The sequence below is a fragment of the Battus philenor genome, unplaced genomic scaffold, assembly GCF_028537555.1.
Source record: "Battus philenor isolate CCGP_79_NKW_IND1 unplaced genomic scaffold, ilBatPhil1.0.hap1 SCAF_29, whole genome shotgun sequence".
Taxonomy (NCBI): domain Eukaryota; kingdom Metazoa; phylum Arthropoda; class Insecta; order Lepidoptera; family Papilionidae; genus Battus; species Battus philenor.
Window position 1 is genome coordinate 2,439,130 of NW_027181692.1, and position 22,690 is coordinate 2,461,819.

The 22,690-nt window shown below is 36.7% G+C and overlaps 1 protein-coding gene across 1 annotated transcript in view; it reads right to left on the minus strand.

The window, feature by feature from the left end:
* Positions 1 to 1,038: 1,038 nt before the first annotated feature.
* Positions 1,039 to 22,690, minus strand: part of LOC137926437 (unextended protein-like) — a 47,348-nt gene continuing 25,696 nt past the window's right edge. Inside the window, exons 6-14 of the mRNA XM_068770035.1 lie at positions 10,816 to 10,987; positions 9,479 to 9,670; positions 8,878 to 9,024; positions 8,210 to 8,350; positions 7,627 to 7,766; positions 6,212 to 6,338; positions 4,415 to 4,544; positions 2,984 to 3,080; positions 1,039 to 1,407 (exon numbers count right to left, since the gene is read on the minus strand). Coding sequence (XP_068626136.1) covers positions 1,039 to 1,407; positions 2,984 to 3,080; positions 4,415 to 4,544; positions 6,212 to 6,338; positions 7,627 to 7,766; positions 8,210 to 8,350; positions 8,878 to 9,024; positions 9,479 to 9,670; positions 10,816 to 10,987 — 1,515 coding nt within the window. The remainder of the gene's footprint in view (positions 1,408 to 2,983; positions 3,081 to 4,414; positions 4,545 to 6,211; positions 6,339 to 7,626; positions 7,767 to 8,209; positions 8,351 to 8,877; positions 9,025 to 9,478; positions 9,671 to 10,815; positions 10,988 to 22,690) is intronic.

A 22,690-nucleotide genomic window follows, 5' to 3' on the forward strand; every position in this document is an offset into this window, starting at 1 on the left:
TAGCCGCAGCCCCCCCCCCCCCAGGGTTCAGGCATAGGGGGCGCCAGGGTGTCATTGCACACGGGCGCAACACGAGCTACAGCCGCCCCTGCTTACACATACCTTCTATACATCGCCACGTTTTATTTTACAATTCTAATTGAGTCTTAGTTTGTGAAAACTTATGAGAGAGTTCAAATATTTTTTTTCTACCGTTACGGACTCTTTTCGCATTTCTCTCATAAAGTACCCAAATGAACACCATGTATATAATAATATTCATAAATTTTTATCGTTAACAATTCTACTAACCTTCACAGTTAAAATTTAACTAAAGCTACTGTCACAATGAAAACAGAGTAACCTGCAATTATCAAGTTAAATCTTTCTTCTCCAATATACGTATTATTTTTGACAGCTGCATCAAAACCAGTTGCTCCGTCTCCCTCCGTCTCATTTCATCTCTTCCGTAATACAAAGAGTTGTCTATATTGCATTCGTCTCTTTCTTTTGTACGATTCGTATCGATTTTTACATGCGCCGATGTTTTATCGATTTCTCTAGAATTGGCTACGTTAGGTCTGACAATGGATTGACTTTTGAAATTTAACTTTTTATTTTTCGATTCATCGGAATTCACAATCGTTGGGTGTTTGTGAATTTTATCGATATTTCTAATCGATTCTGTTTCGTTTATATTATCGCTGCTCGATGAGAGATTGTGGATTATTAAAAGGGATGAATCCGTGCGAAACGTAGTCTTTTTCTTTTTACAGCTTGCTTCTGGTTCTAGGAAGAATTTTGTTTTAGTAAGTCACTAAATGGTTTTCGTTCAAAATGGAGGAAGTAGAGAATTTTGAACGACGACTTTATTCATGTATAGAAGCACACTAAGGGTTTAACTTTCATAGTTCATACGACATATAATTTACTAGTATTTGTATACATTGTACATTTATAATATTCCAAACTAAAGTGAAATGAGTCTTACGACGAACTGTCACAAATGACAGCTGTCATTCGACGCAAAATGGCGACATAAATGTCAAAAATAAACAACTAACCATAGAGTTTACAGCTGCCGTCTGTTACCGTCTTCATCCAGAAATTGTTCCGCAGACATTCGTCGCAATTACTAGCATCCAAGTAGTTAACATAGTCGTTGGAACAGCACGAAACCTCGTCGTTCGTCGAATGGACAGAGCTTTCGAGAAGGTTCGAAACAGACTTCGTCGCGTTTGGCCAGTGTTCGATTTTGGCACTCGTATTCGCGTGAAATTGGTTGGCATTCGAAAGCGGTTCGACCGATTTGGCTAAGCGCTCGCCGATTTGATTATTGAGAAGTCGTCTGTCGCTGACATTATCGGTGGACGCGTAATTCGAATTCGTTACTTGCATTAGCTCTATTATATTCGTTTTAGGATTCAACTGCAATTGGTACAAGTTTTTTTAAACCTGTCAATGTGACATCTGTCAGTTTTTTTTTTATTAAAGTCTCGCACATTGCTTGTCTTTTGACACACGAGATACAAGGGATAAATTTTGTGTGGAAACACTCAAGATCTAACTAAGCCTTTATTGAAATAAACGTTATATTTGATTTAATTATTGTTTTAACTAAGGTGTCACCCAAACCGCTGTACCGAGCCTTAAGAAAGCGCGGCGAGGTGGGGGGCAGACGGAAGGGCGGATATTCCCCCGTCTCACCCCGCCTATACCTAAGGCGCGGTATAGCGGTTTCGGTAGCACTTTATTCCGTTGATCTCCTCATCAGATATATAGTAACTGAGCCCAAAAGCAACTAATGGTTTATCATTATCATCATGACAGCTGATAAACACCTAGTGCAAAACATAGGAGACCTATCTACTGTCTACCTGACCAAAGATCGTCATGATATCCGGTCTTTTGCCTGGATTATGTCATCGGTCTGCCTGGTAGGAGTCTAGTCACGCCGCGTCTACCGGCACATGGTCGGGAAATCTTTCGGCCCCAAGGACTGTCAGTTGCATGAGCGATATGCTCGCCTACTGCCATTTCAACCGGGTAATTCTTTGACCTAACTAAAATATTGACTCTTTTGTGGATCTCTTCAGTCCTTATAACGCTTAGATCTAGAATAGTTTAGGTATAAACACTTACTTTTGTCTTTACCTTTTGTCTACCTTACTAAAAACCAAAATTAAACCTTATTGTTATTGGATGTAGATCCAAAATCCTCTTTATACATGTCTAAGCTTCGAGTACGCGGTAACCTGCTGGTGGTGCGACCTGATGGTGAATTTCCACTTGAGCACCCGAGCCTCTGGATATGGAAGGATTGAATTAGGGATGGGTGGAAAGGAAATGTTGTAAAAGGAACTTTAGGGGTAGGTTGAACATAATAGTTATTTATATATACAGGATGACCGGTTATATGTGTCAAAGCATTCCAATTACTATGTTTTACGTGATAATTCTGAAATATTTTTAACTAATTTACTTTTTCTATAACAATTCGACAAGTCAATGAGTTCAGATAGTACAAACTCTGCAGAAACTAAGTAAATAATATTTCATTTTAAAGTGTAGTAATACAATTATTAAAAATGATTTTAGTTTCAAAACCATTATTTATATATAGGATGTACCATAAAATAATTGACACCAAATAAGATATACAGTTACCCCTTTAAAGATTTTACACCTGTAACCAATCACCCTGTAGAATAAAAATGACATATCTTCATAATGTAGTCTTCAACCACTATACTATGAATCTAGAAGGCGGTAGTGGTCATTATTTCAGATGTATTAAGTCCACTGTTGGACTTGGCTTCATACATATATTGCCAAAAAGACCGGATGAAAACAGTCTACATCCAGGGTCTTCCGACAACCTAAAGGTTGTCTGTCAACCTTGATAATGGACATCCTAACCTGGGCTTGCCAGTCCGTGGGCTCCACTCCAAAACATCAAGGCTCCAGAGTCCATCTATTCTTGATATTAAAGAGATGATCTTACCTTATCCACCTCGGTGTCAAATTGCTCGTTGGTTGCACCCTTGGATAAAGCGCCTTTCTCCATTAGTGTTGCCCGTTTAGCAGCTAAGTAGAGAGACCTGGAATGACATTCGAATTGAACAAGACATTCACCAAAACCAGGGTTTGGGAAACCGTTTTTTGTGCCATGCCCCACTTATAAAAGAATGGTTCCTTGAATCGGACCCGCTACCTACGATTGCAAGTCTTGGTCCTCTACCGCTTAACCCTTTCGTTACTAACGCCGGAGTTAGACGGCATCCACCTTGTAATGTGGGCTTATGTGAAGATCCGTGTTTTAAGATTTATTACACCCAAATAAATTACTAAGAATTATCCCAACTTCTATTTTTAATTAATACACCAGTAAAATCTTTAAATATGTAACGCAAATGAGAAAATTCGAACATCAGCTTACCGCCATGCAATGTGCGCAATTATTGGTCAGTCTTAAAAGATTAAAATAAATGTTCAAATATTGACAATTTCGATTTAGGTCAATGTTTTCCTAACGTGGGGTCCATGCCCCACAGGTGGCCAATTTGATTGTTTAAATGGGCAATTCCTAAATGGACTCAGTAAGAAAAGGACCAATATTTAGCCACTTCCGCACATGCAGTAGTAGTCTGGATATGATATCAGTCATAGTGACATTTGGGGGAAGCTTATGCCTTGCAGTTAGGAGTCAGGTTGAAAAGAAGAAGATGATGCATTCTGATAATAAGTTATAAAGAGGTTATACACAGCTATAAACATTAGTAATAAAAGTACTAATATATAGCTACTTCCGCTATGCAGCAATAGTCGTGCAACAAAGTGTACCGCCCGCCAACCCGCTGACAAATGCGCATGCGGCAAACAATGCGAACTACATAACTGCCACCGTCAAATCACTCAACACGTGTTTCACTCCTCCACGGGGCATCTTCAGGAGTTATGTTACACCGATTAGAGTCAGACTCTGTGTTTGGCACTAATGGGTGCGCGGAATGCGGAAGTACTAATGCGGAAGTGGCTAAATATTGGTCCTTTTCTTACTTAGGATGGACTTCCGCAAGGTAACGCCTGATTCCATTAAAGACTCGACACGAGTTAAAACTCCTCGCTATAATATTAAAATTTAGTATGTTACATAGGATGTAAGAATTTTAGAAAGAATAAGTGGAGCATGGCACAAAAAAGGTTGAGAAACACTGGTCTACCTCCGGTTACCTCCGTTCGTCTACAAAACTCCTCATTCCAGATGTAATTTAACAAACGAACATTAGCCAATTAAATATAAGCTATACAACCACACTTAGCCACCAGGAGTTGCGACTCTGTAGTGATCCAGTTAACTTATGACATTTTGAATACAGTGCCATCTTTTGTCGAATTTTGAAAACACAATGTCATATATCATTTCGTCATGTACCGTTTTACTGTGAGGTAATAGAGCTCCGTGATAGCCCGCACGGAGTAGTCCGGCACGAAGGTGTGACGCAGCATCGAGTCCATGTTGATGTTCTGCAGGGAGCCCATCGCCGACGGCGTCGGAGATTCCGCTGTAGAACACTTTTAATATTACATCGCGAAAAACAATAATAGATTAGACAGTAAATGAGAATTAATCTGTAAATATATTGTAGCGAATTAATCACAGTTGTCAAAATGCTTTCGCTTATCTGTCAATCCATCGGTCTACGCATGCGCAAAATGTAAAGACGCGCGCGGCGTATGATTTGTAGGCGATTGTCAAAACCGCGTCTCACGCCGAAAAATATTATGAAATATAAATACATTTAAAAAAAACTTTTAAGTTAAACGGTTTTTTGATACCCATATTGTGGTGGTTGTGAAAAAATATGTACCTAGTCCGCCATATTGGAACGGCGTACATCTTGAATTTTAAATTTTAACATAATCATCGTGTTTTACTAGTGTAGCCCTTTCATTTGATACCCATATTGAGGGGGTTAAGGAAAAATATGTAATGCTTCATTTTGTGTCGGCGGCCATCTTAGATTTATAATGTTATTGATTTTATTATATTGTATTGTCATCTAAATTAAATGTGTGTACCAAATTTCAGATCAATCTGACAACGGGAAGGTGCTTAAATTTCAATTTCTAATTTTGACCCAAATAAATAAATTCCGTACGAGTCGAACTAAATAAAACCCTTTAATAACAATGGCGAACGGCGTCAAGTGACATATGTGTTGTTGTTTGTGAATTTGTATTAAATCTTTAGTGCTGTGATGGAATACATAATTAAATACTATCTTATATCAATTTTCAATCAATGTTTAATATCTACAAATGAGTGGTGAAAGTTTTACGTAAAAATTATTTCACTCGTATGATAAATAATTTATTACGGCGTTGGTGTATCTGAAGTTGTAGGCGAATGACTTTTAAAATAAACTCTGTCTATCTTTTATCTAAACGTTTTAATTTTTGTGCTCCAGCTCGTTAGGTGTTGTCTCTAACATTGCCTACCGAACCTGTTAAACTCCACCACAATATAATTGGTGATAGGTGTGAAAGGGTACATTCTATCAAAAATTGTTTCAGAAATAATAAATAACATAATAATAATATAGTAAGAAAAAATGTTTTATAAATTAAGATTACTATTTATTATAATTAATTATTGCTTTGGTTCACATTAACTCATCAGAAGGAATATGCTATATATATATATAAATAGTTTTAAAATATTGTTACGAGTCAGTACAATGGTAGAAATTTGTTACACAGGAAGATTATTAATGAGTAAAAAAGCTCTACAGAGGTGAATGTGTACTTCGTTTGTCAACAAATAACTTTGACACCTATATCCAATCACCCTTATTAAAGTGATCACTTTGAAATATGTGACATTAATTCATTTTTTCTATTGCAATCCTTCAAGCCAATAACTTCTGGCAGTACACTCTGCAAGGATAGATGGTAAACAATTATTAATTTTAATATGTAGTAATACGAATTTTAAAAATTATTTTTCTTAGTACATCACTGTTACGTTATTTATTATTTCTGAAATCATTGACTTTTGGATAGCGTGTACCATATATTAATTGACATTAAATAAGCTATGCATTCACTCCTAAAACTTTCACACCTATAATAAAACATCCTGTAAGTTAGCGGTCAGACCTTCATTGAAATGGCTTGTGGCTTCGCAGCCCCGGTAACTGAGAATCAAATATTAAATAATTTTGCTTACCAACACCAATGTTTTGCGTGAGGGCTTGGACGCCGAAGTAGGTGAAGGGTCCGGCTTCGAATACCAGGTTCTCGCGGCCGACGGTCACCTCCACGCGGCCTTCCAGGATCAGCACGAAGTAGTCCACCTGGTACAAAAATACAGTTACATCAGCCCAAGACCCTGACTAGGCTATGCCGGATTTATATGGCCTGCTGAGCTTTTAGATCGCTGCAGTAGACGCTTCATGTTACTAGGCTCAAGGTCACCCTTCGAAGGGACCCCAGCATGGGCTTTCACTAACAGGCTAACGTTGCTACCCACCTACATCCTACCACTACCCGGGGTTCTCTGAGTACCTTCACAGGTTCAAGCTCAAGGAGGATCCCTCGTGCTTCTGTGAACCGGGCGTGGGCCAGACCGTGGTCCACTGTCCGGCGTTCGGAAGACTGCGCGCAGATTCCGAATGCCGGATGGGGCAAAAAGATAGAGGAAAGGAGTATCTCGGCCATCATGCAAAAAGAAGGGGAGAGAGAAAGCTTCCTCAGCTACTGCAGGAAGGTGGTGATAAATGCCATAGGTAAAAATAAAACACAGCAATAGATTCAAATAGACTTGAATATGAATAAAAAAGCAATGCAAACACTGAAATATAGAAATAAAATAAATAAAGTAGTACCAAAAACAGTGCAATAAACAGTATCATATAATATGATAATTATAAAGAAAATATGTGTTAAACGTATGAACAATAAATGTAATGTTGCAAAATAAAATAGTAGGGGAACCTAGAATGTAGTGGTTGAGGATGGATGTATGGCTAATGGAATGAGAGAGAACTGAAAGACTGGAAAAATCGTAGACAGATAATATGATATGTGAAAGAGGTAAGGGGTGATAATAATAAAAAATTATATGAATAAATTATTAGAAATAAAAAGTCCCTGTCCCAGAGATAGGGGAACGAGAGGTCCCCAATAGCGGAAAAAAACGTTACTACCCATTCGGAAAGCGTTAACGTTGTAAGAAATAGCGGAACAAACTTCAGCAATACTCTTATCTATATGGGAATTTAGCCAGAACATGTCCCTGAAGCAATTTTAGATTTAACATTGGAAAAATTCAAACCTTATGTTAAAGCATGTTTGATATTTAAAACATGTTTTATTATTAAAGATTATATAGGAGAAATACATAAGTAGAATTAGTACTGCGGTAGAGAATTTGTAACAATAAAATAAAATTAAGAAGAATAGTCAAGTTTGTCAGAAGGTTTTTCTTGATAGAATCATTTGGTACCTGCCAGTAGTCTGCGTTTAAACAAATATCTTGACCTTTCTATAGTGCTTTGCGAAGCCTATTAGAAATAATAAATATTTTTATCATATTATAGTGGATGTTGTAGTAGATCATATGTGGTGAGAGCCTTGTGTTACCGATTTCCCCTGCTGGAAGACATAGGTGCAAGGGTCTCGTTTTGTTTTATTCTTCACTTTGATGTGCTGGATCACGTCCTGTTTTAGAAGACGCCGTAGCACCGTCTCCGACACTGTGTCAGGTCGGAAGGCGTCCACACCTGCAACCAATGGCATCAGAATTTTGATACTGTCCGGTGGCAGAATTCGAATTTCAAATTATAACTTTTCCTGTAACCGTTAGACAGGGGGGAGGGGGATGGGTATAGCTAGCTTCATTATTCTAGCGGGTTTTTAATTAGAAATGAATTTGAAGGATTAGTTCAGGGATGTAGAGGTCACAAATATTATCATACATTAAATATTTCAACACTGAGTTACATTCGACCACCATGGAAGTTATTTTTTACTTTGAATCATATACACCCTGTATAATATATATAGGCGTTAAAAGCTTTAGAGAAATGAAAAAGAATCAACTTGTATGTATGTTGGTAAGACTAATACGGACAGTCAATTGATTCTAGAGACAACAAAGCATGTGGATAGTCAATTGACTTTCTGTGCAGCAATTTATCAATATCATTAAAAGTAAACTACCCACTGGTGCTCAAGAACTGGAAGGTTGCGAGGGTGAGCTGAGGTGAGATGTGGATACGCTGGTTCTCATGACGCTCGGCGAAGGCAGCGAAGTCCTGGAGCTTGTTCTGTGGTCGATTCCTGCGCCGTTTCGTGCGGTTGTCCACTGTGAAAATGTAAAAAAATATAGTTTATTAGTCCTTTTGATTTGGATAAAGAAACAATATTATACAGGTTGATTGGAAATATATGTAAAGGCTTTTAACTAGTGAATCTTTAGCTCTTTTGCAACAATCAATGGTTTCAATAATAATAATAATAATGTAATGATAATATACTAAAAAAATTCGTTTTAACTTCATATAACTATATATTAAATTTATTTATTGTTTATTATCTGTCCGTGTAGACTTGATACTATTAGAAGTTATTAGTCTATCGTATTCTAAAATAAAAAATAAATTAATAGTACAAATTTCAAAGTTACCACATTATACGGGTGATTAAAACAGGTGTAAATGCTTGTAAGCTTTTTTCCAATACCAATCACCCTGTGTATAAATATATATCCCTATATACCTTTATCACGCCATAAGAGAACCTCTCCACCGAATACATACATCTTTTTTTTATAAATTTCTTAATACTTAACAAATCACCCTGTATCCTTGGGCAATCAAGTAGAATACTTACTGAACACATCAGTTTCATCCACAATTTCCGCCTGGATCATCTCTTCAATGACATCCTCTAGCGTGACCAGGCCTATGGTCTCGTAGAAGGGATCGCCTTCACCCTCGTTGTTGATCCGATGCACGAACGCCATATGCCCTTTGTGACCTTTGGATAATATTTACAATATTATAAACACTGTTATTGATAGGAATAAAGTTTTTATTTTCAGAAATAAATGTAAAATAAAAAAGGTAAAACAGACATTTAATATTTTTCATAATTATTGCCGCCAACTCCATCTATCGGCCGATGGAGTCGAAAGGTTCTCGAGTGCAACAATAGGCGTGGACAGGCCGCCTACTAGGTGGGCCCATGATATAGTTAAGGTCACGGAGCAGATGTCGCTGGTCATAGTAACAACCTTTGATTGGATCTAATATACTAGTGGTGGTACTTTCTTTGCAATGTTATATCAATTTTAGATATGTCGCTGTTACTGCTGCACCAATAGATGGCGGTAGTCATATATCTATTGTTACACCTGGGAACATTACAACGCAATTCCGAATTCAATCTCAACGGTTGTGGGACTTCACGTATGTTTGTTGATAAACCTTACCTTCTTTGAACTGCTTAAACATCACATCCAGGGTCACGTCCTCGAAGACGAAGTTGCAGGGGTTCTGGTAGTACTGGCAGAGAGTTTTCAGCGGGGTGTTGTCGTCGGGGTCCACGAAAGCCAGGTCTTTGATGAACAGCACCGTTATTATATTCCCGCGGCTGCCCTCGTACACCGGGATCCTTGAGTACCCTGATATGATCAGATATCACTGGTAATTTATGTATATACATGTTACAACGGAACTATATAATGCATATTATATTTATAAATATTTAACAACATATTATTTATAGACCGAAATTTTTTCTGTGTGTACGCATATATAACAAAGTTCCCCAATATATTAGACCCCATTTTTCTTATTTAATTACTTTGTTGTACACCATAGACAATAACTAAAAAGAAAAGAAACTATATACAGGTACAAGAGGCGATCATTACCAGACAATCTTTTTCTTAGTTTTAAATCTAAAATTAAAAATATATTATTGAATAAATCTTATTATAGCATTCACGAGTTTTTAGTTGATCGAAACGTGTGGAACTTTTGTCGACTCATTTACATTGTTGATATTATAATGTACACACACAAAATTGGACTTCTTTTAAAAAGAGCAACTGTTGAGTTTCTGGCTCTTCTGAACACATTAGCGTTCCGAGTAGATAGCTTACCACTTAAGTGCGAATAAATGCCTTCATGAATAAAGATATTTTAAATTCACATGGTGTTCAACATACTAAGTTAAGACGTTAGTTCAGTGATTCCCAAAGTGGTCTATATCGACCCCTACGGGTCTATGACAACCTGCAAGGGGTCTACGTCAGCGAAAAAAAATTTGGAGGTTCATGAAATGAAAATGGGGATCCACGATAGTGGATCTCAACACATACACTGATAGTACCTGTTTACTTACATCATACTATCTTATAATATTAAAACATTTACATTATTTATTAAAGTACCTATAAGGTAAAAAAAAATATATATATATGTTTATAAAATTGTGTAGGTTGTAGGATGTTGGTATTCGCTTTGTGGTCGCAATACATTTTGAACATACACTAAATTTCACTACAGTTAGAAATTTACAGGAAATCAATATCAGGTAAGTATGGGGTCTATCCAACACGGAAAAACATGGCAAGGGGTCTACGACACAAAAAAGTTTGGGGAACTCTGCGTTAGTTGCAGGCTCTTTTCAGCTGGTCCTATTTGAATTCTTTGGAGGACGTCCTGAAGGGGACGTCATATGACTAAAATGATGAAGAATAATATCTTCTGCTAGTTACACGAAGTCTGGGAAGCTGCTTAATAATAATATCATCAATCTTACCAGATTTTACAATCTCCGACATGGTCTCAAAGTCCAGCACTGACGTGATGGGCAGCATGAAGGCATCCTCCAGCTTCGTCATCACGTCCGACACCGTCTTCTTGCGGAGCTCCAGGGCTCCCGAGATGATGTTCACCTCGTCCTTGTCGAGGTCGTTCACATCCGTCGTCACCTTCGGGGATGGTACAAGTTTACTAAACTATCCTTCCAAATGTTTTATTATCTAAAAATAAGTACTTCGCAATTTTCTAATTAAATATACTTTTCTCGCATCCGAATTCGAACCCTGTATTTGTATTGTGAAAGTGCATTATACAAAATATAACAGATTTAAATATTTAAAATTGTAATTGTATTATTGATTTTAAAAATTCGATTGGTAGTCAATTCTTACTAAAAAAGGTTATGTTCTTAACTGTCGAATATTAATTCGACGTGTTATAATGTTAATTCGACTACAGCATGGATGCACAGACCGCGGCCTGCTGGTCGAATACTGGTGGCCCGCCGACAGCAAAAATAATACTCTCGTACATTTGAAAAATATTGAATTGTATTCTTTTTCAATTTTATTAATTATTATCAATTTTTTATCGTCTTTAATTACCTATACTTCTGTCGGCCGGCCCGCCATCAGTTCATGATTTGCCCGAGTGGCCCCTAGTCTTAATAAGTCTGTGCATCCATGATCTACAGGATGATTAGTTATAGTAGTAAACTCTAAGAGTGCATGTATGGCAAACTTTCTGACAATGTATATTACACTCTATCCAAAAATGGTTTCAGAAATAATAAAACCACAATGATAGTAAGAAAAAGCGTTGCCAATATTCGTATTACTATATATTAAGATTAATTATTGTTTACTATCTGTGGATACAGACTAGACTGGAGAATGTTATTGACCTATCGTATTTTTAAAATAAATAAATATAACCTATTTCAAAATTATCAATTTGTATACAATCAGTTGTGAAAGCTTTAGAGTTTTTTGTTTTTAAATTTCATTTGTACGACGTCCACAGGTGGGCTTCAGCTTCTCTTATAGATTCACAGTATCACCGATTGGACACGGCTTGGATCTAACGTCTTCCGAGGACCTTAAAAGGTAGCTTGTCCACCTAATGTCGGATGTCTTCGTGGTTGGTCATTAAATCACCAGCGTTCATCTGGACTGCCCGCTATGTAGCCTGCCCACTTTTTTTTTACTCGTGGGGAAATCCTGCATGAGATACCCTTCCGCTGAGGGGGGGGGGCTAGTGCTATGCCGGACTCCTACCGGTGTTGAACGCCTTTTGTTAAAACTAAGGTAACGTTTTCGCATACTACCGGAGTTTTAACGGCGGCGGATCACCGCGATTCCGTCACCAAAGCCATGCTAAGGGGGTTGGAGAAAGGTGCGGTATGACACCCTCCGACGTTCAGGTTTCCGATTGAGGACGAGGAGCTCAGATGTTCTTTCTCTCTCTCTCCGCATCCTCCTTCTGCGACATCACTTTAAATCAGAAGATTCTACCAGCGCTCTACGACTGCTCGTTCTCTATCATCGCCTTAACAGAGCCTAGTAACGAGAGGGCAAGACTCTTTTCAAACTCTTCATTCCTATGCCTACCTCACTTCTACCTCAACTATACGTCACTGGACTATATCAGACTTTAGCAATCGCTGTATCGCGCCTTAACACGACCAGTTGGTGGGTGGAAGGGAAAAATAATGAGCGCCACGCCTTTCAAAGGCGCGCTTATACCTAAGGAGAGGTACAGCGGTTTTGGTAACACAATAATCAAATTTTAATACACGTATACAGAATGTAAAACGATCTGTAGACGGAAGATGTCCCAGAGATATGGGTCAAATTGGAAAAATTTGTGATTTTTTTTAAAGTATCCGATTGCTTCAAAGAATTAAATGATACTATGTAACTTTTAGTTCTACATTTGATTCTTTACCTTATACTAACTAAATACAAGGCCTTTTGTATCGTTTATCACAGTAAATCCGTGCAACGACAATTTTTGAAGATTTTCCATCCAGGCTGCGTGGGGCGTACACTTTAACATTTAAAAAGTCGTTTAAGACGTATGCTATACACTGAATTACGTACGCGCATGCGTGATATGAAGTTATCTACATTCGACCCTACAATTCATTTGTTTAAGAATCCTTTGTTATTCAATGAGAACTGCAAATGGCTTGAACGAAAACTGCAGCGGGGGTCATACACATGGCATGGAATATGTTAATCATCAAATTCATAATCATCAAAATTTTAACTAAAACCAAATTATTTTATGTTATTAAAAAGTTAAATATAAACCTTAATTTTAAGGGGATGTAGAATAAAAATTTCACATAACATATTATTCTTCAATCTATCTTAAATACTAATGGGATTCATGTTAAATAAGTCTGAATTTTTTTTAATACTAGCAATACTACACTGTAAAAAATAAAACAGTGAAAGAGAATCTAAATTTAAAAACGATGAAGTTTTTACGGGATCTGTATACAGTACCCGGCGATAAATATTGCACATCGTCCTTTGGAAAGAGACAATCTGCTTCGGCTTCGTAGAGCACTATCTCTGTCCCACACTACTTGTAAGAAAAGGACCAATATTAAGCCACTTCCGCACAGGCAGTGGTAGTTGTCCAACAAAGAGCACCGCCCGCAAGCCCGCTGATAAATGCGTATGCGGCAAACAATGCGAATCACACAAACGCCACCGCCAAATTACTCAACACGTGTTTCACCCCTCCACGGGGCATCTTCAGGAGTTATGTTACACTAATCGGTGTAACAGCTGGCGAGCGGTGCACTTTGTTGCACGACTACCACTGCATGTGCGGAAGTGGCTAAATATTGGTCCTTTTCTTACTTAGGATGGACTTCCGCAAGGTAACGCCTGATTCCATTAAATATTGTACTTATAGACAAAATTTTCAAAGAGGATTCAATATACCCTTATAACGATACACTTTTGTAACGCGTTATAGGAAAATGCATTGTATGAGCCCTACGCGATAATTACAAATTATATACGTTTAATTTTTATCGTTAAAGGTAACACAATCGGCACAGTATTCGTACACGGATATAATAAACTATAAATCAAATCAATGGAACACTCTAGAAGATAAATATAATATAAAACGCGATATGTAGCTGATTACTGGATGTTAAAAAGAGTGTGAGAGAGATGGGTGACGGAGTGAAGAGATGAGCCAAACTGTCCAAACAATTAATACCGCCTTATGTGACTTATTCAAAAAAATCCTAAGCTAAGTTTTCAAAGAGGAAGTCAGGAAATTCGAACCCCATAAAGCAGGTAGGAGTCACTTTGAATCTGTATATAAATAATTGTTTAAGTTATATAACCGGCATAACATACAACCAGCGCCCTCTATTGAAGAATATACGAACTTCATTTTTATTGACTTTCTCTGTTGTAGCGTTTTGGAATTTGAAGACAATTTTAGAGACATCACCTAACGTGCTGGAACACAAAAATTAAAACGCTGGGATGAAAGACAGACACAGTTTATTTTAAAAGTCATCCGCCTACAACTTCAGGTACATCAACGCCGTATTTTACATAAAACTCACACTCACCACTCAGATGTACATATTTTAAATTGATTCAGAATTGAAATAAAATAGTCTTTAATTCCTTATTCAACATAAGCCCTAAAGATTTAATATAATTTCATATACGTCACTTGAAGCCGTGTAACATTCCTATCGTGTTCAATATTTTGATGCATGAGACGCGGTTTTTACATCTGCCTACAGATCTTGCGCATGCGTACACCGATGGTTTGACAGATAAGCTAAAAACATTTTGACAATTGAAGTCAATTGAATCTATACAAATCAATAACTGTCAAAGTTACATATGTAACCGGCATTGTAACATACAACCAGCGCCATCTAGCGAAGATAGAGGAACTTAATTTATATTGACATTCTCTGTTACGAGAAGGTATTTCTAAAATATATTATTGTTAATAAAATCTATAAATCTTAAAATAATATAGTTGTTAATTAAATAAATTTTCTTACAATTGACATTATTAAAAACATTTTATGAGGGTAGTTCAAAAAGTTGTAATACAGGGTTCGAATTGAACGCGAGTTCTTCGCCTACCGCCAATTATATTTACGGATGCAAATAAATTTTGATAATACGACGCTTGTTGAAAGCACATATACATATATATATATATATCAACTAATATGTCGTCGATTCAGCGTCCAGTATCCGTGCATGCATTATCTGTAATTTTAAGATGAGTCTCCACTTACCATTAGCTACTTGATCCGTATGCGATAGTTAAACATAAAATTTTTATTCACTCTCTGTGTTAAATATAAGGGTACTCCTGTTTTCAAACAAGTACAACCTCCAAAGAAATGAAATCGATGTTGTGCAAAGAAAATTATCGACTTTTTGTTTCGGACACATAGTAACTATTGAAGATAGAACAGAGGTGTTCAAAGTTATTCCCAAAACTCAACCCAAAAATGTGAAAATCAGATCCAACTGTTGAAATTTGCGATGCAATCGATTTCGATCCACGAATTTACGAAAAAATAAAACGTGGCAATTTGGCGCAAGTCTTGAAACATTGTACTGGACTACTTTTTACAACAGTCTCCAAGCTTTTAAAATCAATTTATATTTCAATTATGTTCCCATTTTATCCACAATTGATGTTGTTTTTACTTTTTTAATTTGTATATTAAGCAATGTAATTTATTTTAAATTAATATTGTTATTTGTTTTTTTTTCCAAAATTTTGTTGCTTTATAAAATGCATGTTGTTTGTACCTATAAGTGAAGCAACACTTACCAATTATTTTTATGTTAGAATAATATTGTATATGTATAGTGATTGCTTTGTTGGTGCAACTAAATAAATAAAAAAAAAAAAAAAAAAAATATCTATATTCATCAAGCCAACATTTTAATTTTTCAATATCATGCACAGACAATATTCGTGGACCTCCCAATTGGGAAACCCCCTTTTTTGTCACGTCAACGACCACCATTGACTTTCTCGTGAACTCCTGGAAGTCCACCTAGACCACTATTTGAACTTTTGGGGTAGGAGTTTCATTTACCTAGGTCAAAGGATTATTGTATGAACATGTATAAAATTTTTTATCAGTATTCCTTTTAACAAAATTAGATTGAGTATATCACGGCGTGTGATTTGTCACATCTAACACTAGACATTAATAGATTATTAAAAGGCAAGGTTCTACTTTTTTGTACTTTCATATTTATTTATCACAATTACATCGCTGTCAGATCACTGTGTGATAAAGACAACGCTCTACAAAACTAAACTCCGTCTTTCATCTTTGCCGTAACTCGTAACTCTTCTGCCCGATGTGTCAAATTTATTGTCGGGTGCTGTAAAAATGAGCAGCGATAGATTTCGATACCACTGCCACTGGATTGCTAATGCTCACGAACAAGTTTCCAGGGTATGGCCACCAGTGTCCTCTGCGTACCATAATACCACACTGCGATCGCCAACCTGACTTCCAAGCGTGGCGATTAAAGAATATCCGCCCATAGATACCTTGGGGGAGGCATTTGCCTTGCAGTGGGCGTTTATGGGCTGCAACGACGAAGTATAAAAAGTAACTAGCTATATTTATTAACAGACATTACGTATGGTAAGAGGTTAAACATGTTCCGGTGAGGTGATTACGACTAATAAATAATTCAAATGGTTAAGCCCTTGGCAGTAACGACACGTATTTATATGAATATATATAAATCCATATTACATATACACATTAGTGACTTGCATAACAATAATTATTATGTCGACCGAAAAGGAATTTTATTATTAATGAATACATTTATTTTATTATTATCTGCATAAGATCTTTAGTCTTTTTTGACGCTTAAACCATAAACTGTGCTCAAGCTGTGATAGTAAGGAACGAGACGAGGGAAGTGAGGTGATGAATTAATAGTAGAAAGTAAGTAAAAGAAAGATAGATCATGTGAAGTATGACAGAAGAGCATGGAATAGAAGAAGATAAAAACGTTCCTGTCCCACAAATAAGACAGGGGGGAACGAAAGGCCTGCAAATAGCGGAAGCCATAAAAAAAACCACCAACTCTTCTGATGGAAATCTAACGAACGATGAAAGGTATATAAATAAAAGCAATAAGATTAAAAGAAAGTGAAAGGGAAGGGAGAAGGTAGAATGCGAGATGTGATGGAAAAAGAAAAATAAATAAAACTAAATTGAATAACTTATTGAAATCAAAATTGCTTTTAAATTTAATAACAAAATAAATAATTCAAATCAATTAAATCAAAATATAAAATCTTAAAAACTAAAAAATATAAAGAATTTTTTGAATATGGAATGACATTATTCAAGTAGAGAGGTTTAAATAATGTTTTAATCTTTCGTAAGTTTCTTTTGTAATTATTTTAACTAGTCTTCTAAATGGCATTTCTAGCTATTTTGGAGAATACTTTTATCCTGAGGGGTTCCATAACTGAATCTAATGGATTCAGTCGTTATTTTGCGGAAGTCCATCCTAAGTAAGAAAAGGACCAATATTTAGCCACTTCCGCACATGCAGTGGTAGTCGTGCAACAAAGTGCACCGCGCATAACCGCCAAAAACACAGAGTCCTGTCGAGACCCTGTGTTTGGCACTAATCGGTGTAACATAACTTCTAAAGATGCTCCGAGGAGGGGTGAAACACGTGTTGAGTGATTTAACGGTGGCAGTTGTGTAATTCGCATTGTTTGCCGCATGCGCATTTATCAGCGGGCTGGCGAGCGGTGCACTTTGTTGCACTACTACCATTGTATGTGCGGAAGTGGCTAAATATTGGCCCTTTCTTACAGGGGAACGAGAGACCGCCCTTAATAGCGGAGGCCATAAAAAAAACTAACCGTTCTAATGGAAAGCGAAGTTATGGTTGAAGATTAACCATGCAAACTCTGGTATCTATTCACCCTGAAGACACCTGTGTTATATTTCTGGGGAAATAAGGAATGCGGATCACAAACGTTGAATGAAAACTTTTGGTATATCTTCAAGGAAACTCCAGAATGAGGATAGTAGTAGGGCTTCCTACTAGTGCTATAGATAAATGGGGACGATAACCACTTATATACAGTATCTAATAGATTTAGGCGTTACTTTGAGGAAGTCCATCCTAAGTAAGAAAAGAACTAATATAAAGTTACTTCCGCTATGTAGCAGTAGTCGTGCAATAAAGTGTACCGCCCGCCAGCACACTGATAAATGCGCATGCGGCAAACAATGCAAATTAGACAACTACCACCGTTAAATTACTCAACTCGTGTTCCACCCCTCCACGGGGTGGGGTAATTTAAGGTAGTTGCTCGAAGAGCCATGAAAATGGCAGAACTTGGCCTGGTAACATAACTCCTGAAGATGCCCCGTGGAGGTGTGAAACACGTGTTGAGTAATTTGGTGGTGGCGGTTGTGTGATTCGCATTGCTTGCCGCATACGCATTTATCAGCGGGCTGGCGGGCGGTGCATTTCATTGCACGACTACCACTGCATGTGCGGAAGTGGCTAAATATTGGACCTATTCTTACTTGGCCTGGAAGTCAACCGACATAGCCCAGACGAAGGGTACGTTGAAGTCAGCAACCCACATAGCACGCAGAAAAGATTTTCTGGTAGGTTCTACAGTGGCAGGCGTAGACGGGCAAGCGCAGCGAAGGTCGTCTGAAGACGCTAGATATAAGCCGCTTCCAACAGTATGGAAGAAATCTATCTTCACATTGGAAGTCTTACACAGCTGAAATAATGACGATGGCCTTCTCGAAGATTCCAAACGCGTCCTGGTCTGAGATACCACAACAAACTTCTATATGTTTTTGTGTTCAATTTCACAATATAAAGGTATTTAGAGAAATTTATTATTGTAAAAGGATTTTTATTTTGTGAACTACAAAGGACAGGTCCCCCTAAAGCATGGATGCACAGACCGCGGCCCGCTTGTCGAATACTGGTGGCCCGCAGACAGCCAAAATAATACTCTCGTACATTCGAAAAAAATAAAATTCTATTTCAGAATAAAACCAAAAAAATTTAATTACCTATACTTCTGGCGGCCGGCCCGCCATCAGTTCATGATTTGCCCGAGTGGCCCCTAGTCTTAATAAGTCTGTGCAACCATGCCCTAAAGATATCTATGGCGATTGGCGATCGCAGTGTGGTATTATGGTACTCAGAGAGCTGCTGCCTATCCTCTAGAAACTTGTTTGTGAGTAGTGGCAATCCTGTATAATTAATATACAGAGTGTGAATCACATAAAATTGAAACCCGGGAATCGAACCCGGGATTTATCGATCGCCACTCTCAGTTCCCTACCGCTAGACTATATATAGATAATTCAAAGATTATTACTTGTATAGTATAATACCGCACAGTTTCCCACTAAATTCACATTTAGAGAAAGATATTGGTGTAAGGTAAAAACACCATTAGTAGTACATTGAAATGTTTATTAATTTTTATATTATATATTCGAAAAAAGGTTCACACCTTTTCCCGAAAACCGAGTAGACATCGATTAGTCTCTCTTCCGACTATTTTTAAATAAGACCAAATAATATACAGAGATAATTAACCAATTTTCGTTGTTTGCGTTACTAAATAAAGTCAATTTTAGAAATGCAACCACGTGTATGCACCGCGCCGTGCGTTTGTGTAACCGGCAGAGCAGGTGACGTTTAAATTTTGGCACCCGCTCACCATAATGTAGGGTGCATATGATACCAGAAAACGTCGGATAAGTTTCCATTCACTTAAAAAAATATATTCATTTAAACCAGTGATTCCCAAAGTGGTCTATATCGACTCCTAGGGGTCTATGACAACCAGCAAGGTGTCTACGTCAGCGAAAAAAAATTTGGCGGTCCATGAAATGAAAATGGGGTCCACGATAGTGGATCTCAATACATACACTGACAGAACCTGTTTACTTACATCATACTATCTTATAATATCAAAACATTTACATTATTTATAAAAGCACCTATAAAGTAAAAAATTATTAATATGTTACGTATATTTTACAGAACAGATACAAAATTTTATTTTGAGTAGTTTTAATTTAAATTCAATTAATAAATGTGTACATTAACATGTGTTTTTACTTTAAGTTTTTAACACTAAACATCACTACAGTTAGAAATTTACAGGAAATCAACATCAGGTAAGTAGGGGGTCTACCTAACACGGAAAAACATAGCAAGGGGTCTACGACACAAAAAAGTTTGGGGAACTCTGATTTAAACATACATATACATACTCACTCACACACATAGATATCCTGTCAAATGTGTTATGTATTTCATTCATTTCATTCATATCAGCTGATAAGACGCCCACTGCATAGCATATGCTACCCCTATACCTGCGCTGTCCACATCCTGCGACTTTCCGTGACTTTACTTACCCTATTTGATCACTTCACATAGTGGAGAACCTTACTAAATCGCGTTTACCCACCCGTGGTATCCACTCAATAACCCTTTCGTATCGCCAACCAAATTGCGATAATGAAAATGCACCTAAATTTGAATATATGTAAAGATATTAAATATCTAAAATGTACATTGAAAATAAATGTCCACAGACTAATTATTTGGTAAATCTTGTATTGCAGGACAAATCGTTATTTTATGGGATCGTTGTCACATGTCATTACACTTTCTGCGACTGCCCCCTGGTAATTTAGATCACAGACGCTAGACCTTTCAGAAAATAATGGTTAATCATACCAAAAAATTTAATATTTAATAGTAAAGAAATATAAACACATAACTATTTGGAATATATAATGGTTTCTATATTCAATTTGGTTTTCCAAGGATTTCTTTCTAAGGAAGTATCTTAACGGCGAAACTTCATGTTTTTTGACCTCTTTGGATGGAAGCAGCGCAAAATAGTTCAGAGGGGGCGATCTTTGGGAGAGACTTTTACCTTGCAGTGGGCATCGGCTGGCATAACGATGAACAACTTGTGTAGTTCATGAGAAGTACAATTTGATATTGATAATGGCATCCTTCATCTTAAACGAAGGTTCCAAACGCTACATGATATGAAAATAGCCCACAACTAACTCAGACAGTTTGTTTTTGTGGTCACTTTTAAAATATCCTGAAATGAGAGCCATCCATTTCCGAATTTTATTATATTTCACACAGTTCATTTACCTTACAAACACACACAAACAAACATACATACCTTAAAACTTATCTTGATACTTGACGCCGAGCAATTCACACCAAATTATGTTTCATTGGTATAATAGTTTCCCTAGACACAAGTTCTACCTAATTTTGAAACCACTAGGAGCTTGGTATTAGTGCTATTCCTTTATAAATATATATTTTAAAATTGTTATTTCAGTTAACACTGTACTGTATTTTATTGTAATGTAATTCCCGTATATATGACACAAATGAGACCGCCGGGAACAAATGATGAATTCTACAAAAGAGTTTGACGGGATTGACAAGGCGAAATCAAAAAGTGGCAGGTGTGGTGATTCAGGCAATAAGGCTTTAATGCATCTGTCACTGCAGTTGGCTGGCGGTGAGGCCCTTCAGGTGTATTTACTGTCTCTTTACCTCATCTGTCTGCTGTATTTTGGGACGGGTGAAGACCGTGTGTTTTTGGTTCGACGCCTCGTCAGCGATACAAAGCGACAACAAAACGATTGTCGGCATGTTTCCGGATGTCGAATTTAAATAAATAACAAGTGGCATTTAAATTCGACCTATATATGGAGACTCGATAGCAATATATATAAAATAAATAAAAAAATTCCAATGTCTCATTAACTGATGGTCACCCTACTATTTAACTACTACTATTTAATAGGGATTAAAATATTTCGCCCTGTCAGCGACCGGACAGCGTCCTGTGCCTTTGCCAAAATTCCACAACTAAATATGGCGCCGGGAAATCTTTGAACATCTGTTCGATTTATTTCAAAAAACGATTCAAAATTATATTGAGAATAATTAGTAAGAATAACGAAATAAAATAAGGCTGGCCGATGGCAGAATTCGTTCTTCAAATTCAAATAAAGTACTTTAATTAAATGTCATCTTAATGCTGACATTATGTCGGGTACAGTTACCAGTATAATCTAGTTTCTGTTTTTCGGTACAAACTCCGTATTAGGTACAAAAAATTGTTTCTGTTTTAGTTGCTATATCATTTTAAATTTATTTATCTTAATTAATATTCTTTATTGTACACACTAAGATAATTTAAATAGTTTCATAATAATATAAAAAAAGTACAATAGGCGGTCCTATCACACGCGGCAATCTCTTACGGACAACCATAGTATGGAAAGGGAAGAAGTATATATATTGGGTTGTTGACGTGTACAAAACATACATATATACAAACAAACGTACATAAACATACATATATATGTATCTGAAATAAATACTTAAAATAAATATTATTTTACGTTTCTAATTTTTTTAGATTTTTTAAAATTGGTCATTTCTCATGAGGCGTTTCTTATTACTGCTTCGATTTATTTTTTAATTATCAGTAAATATGTATGAAAAAACGCCAAATTTAATATTTTGTTCAAAACCACGAAGCCGTCTCAGATGGTAACACAACAAGCATATAAAATCAAAAATCTTAAAACAAGTAATGAAATAGACGAAGCGATTGAAATACATAAATGAAATTATATTTCGGTATTTTTAAAGTTCCTTTATATCATAACCTATATGTTATTATTGGATCCCGGGGAATCCCCCGTGCTTACTACCTCTGCCTTTAACACTATATTATTCATTTGAGCAGATTGG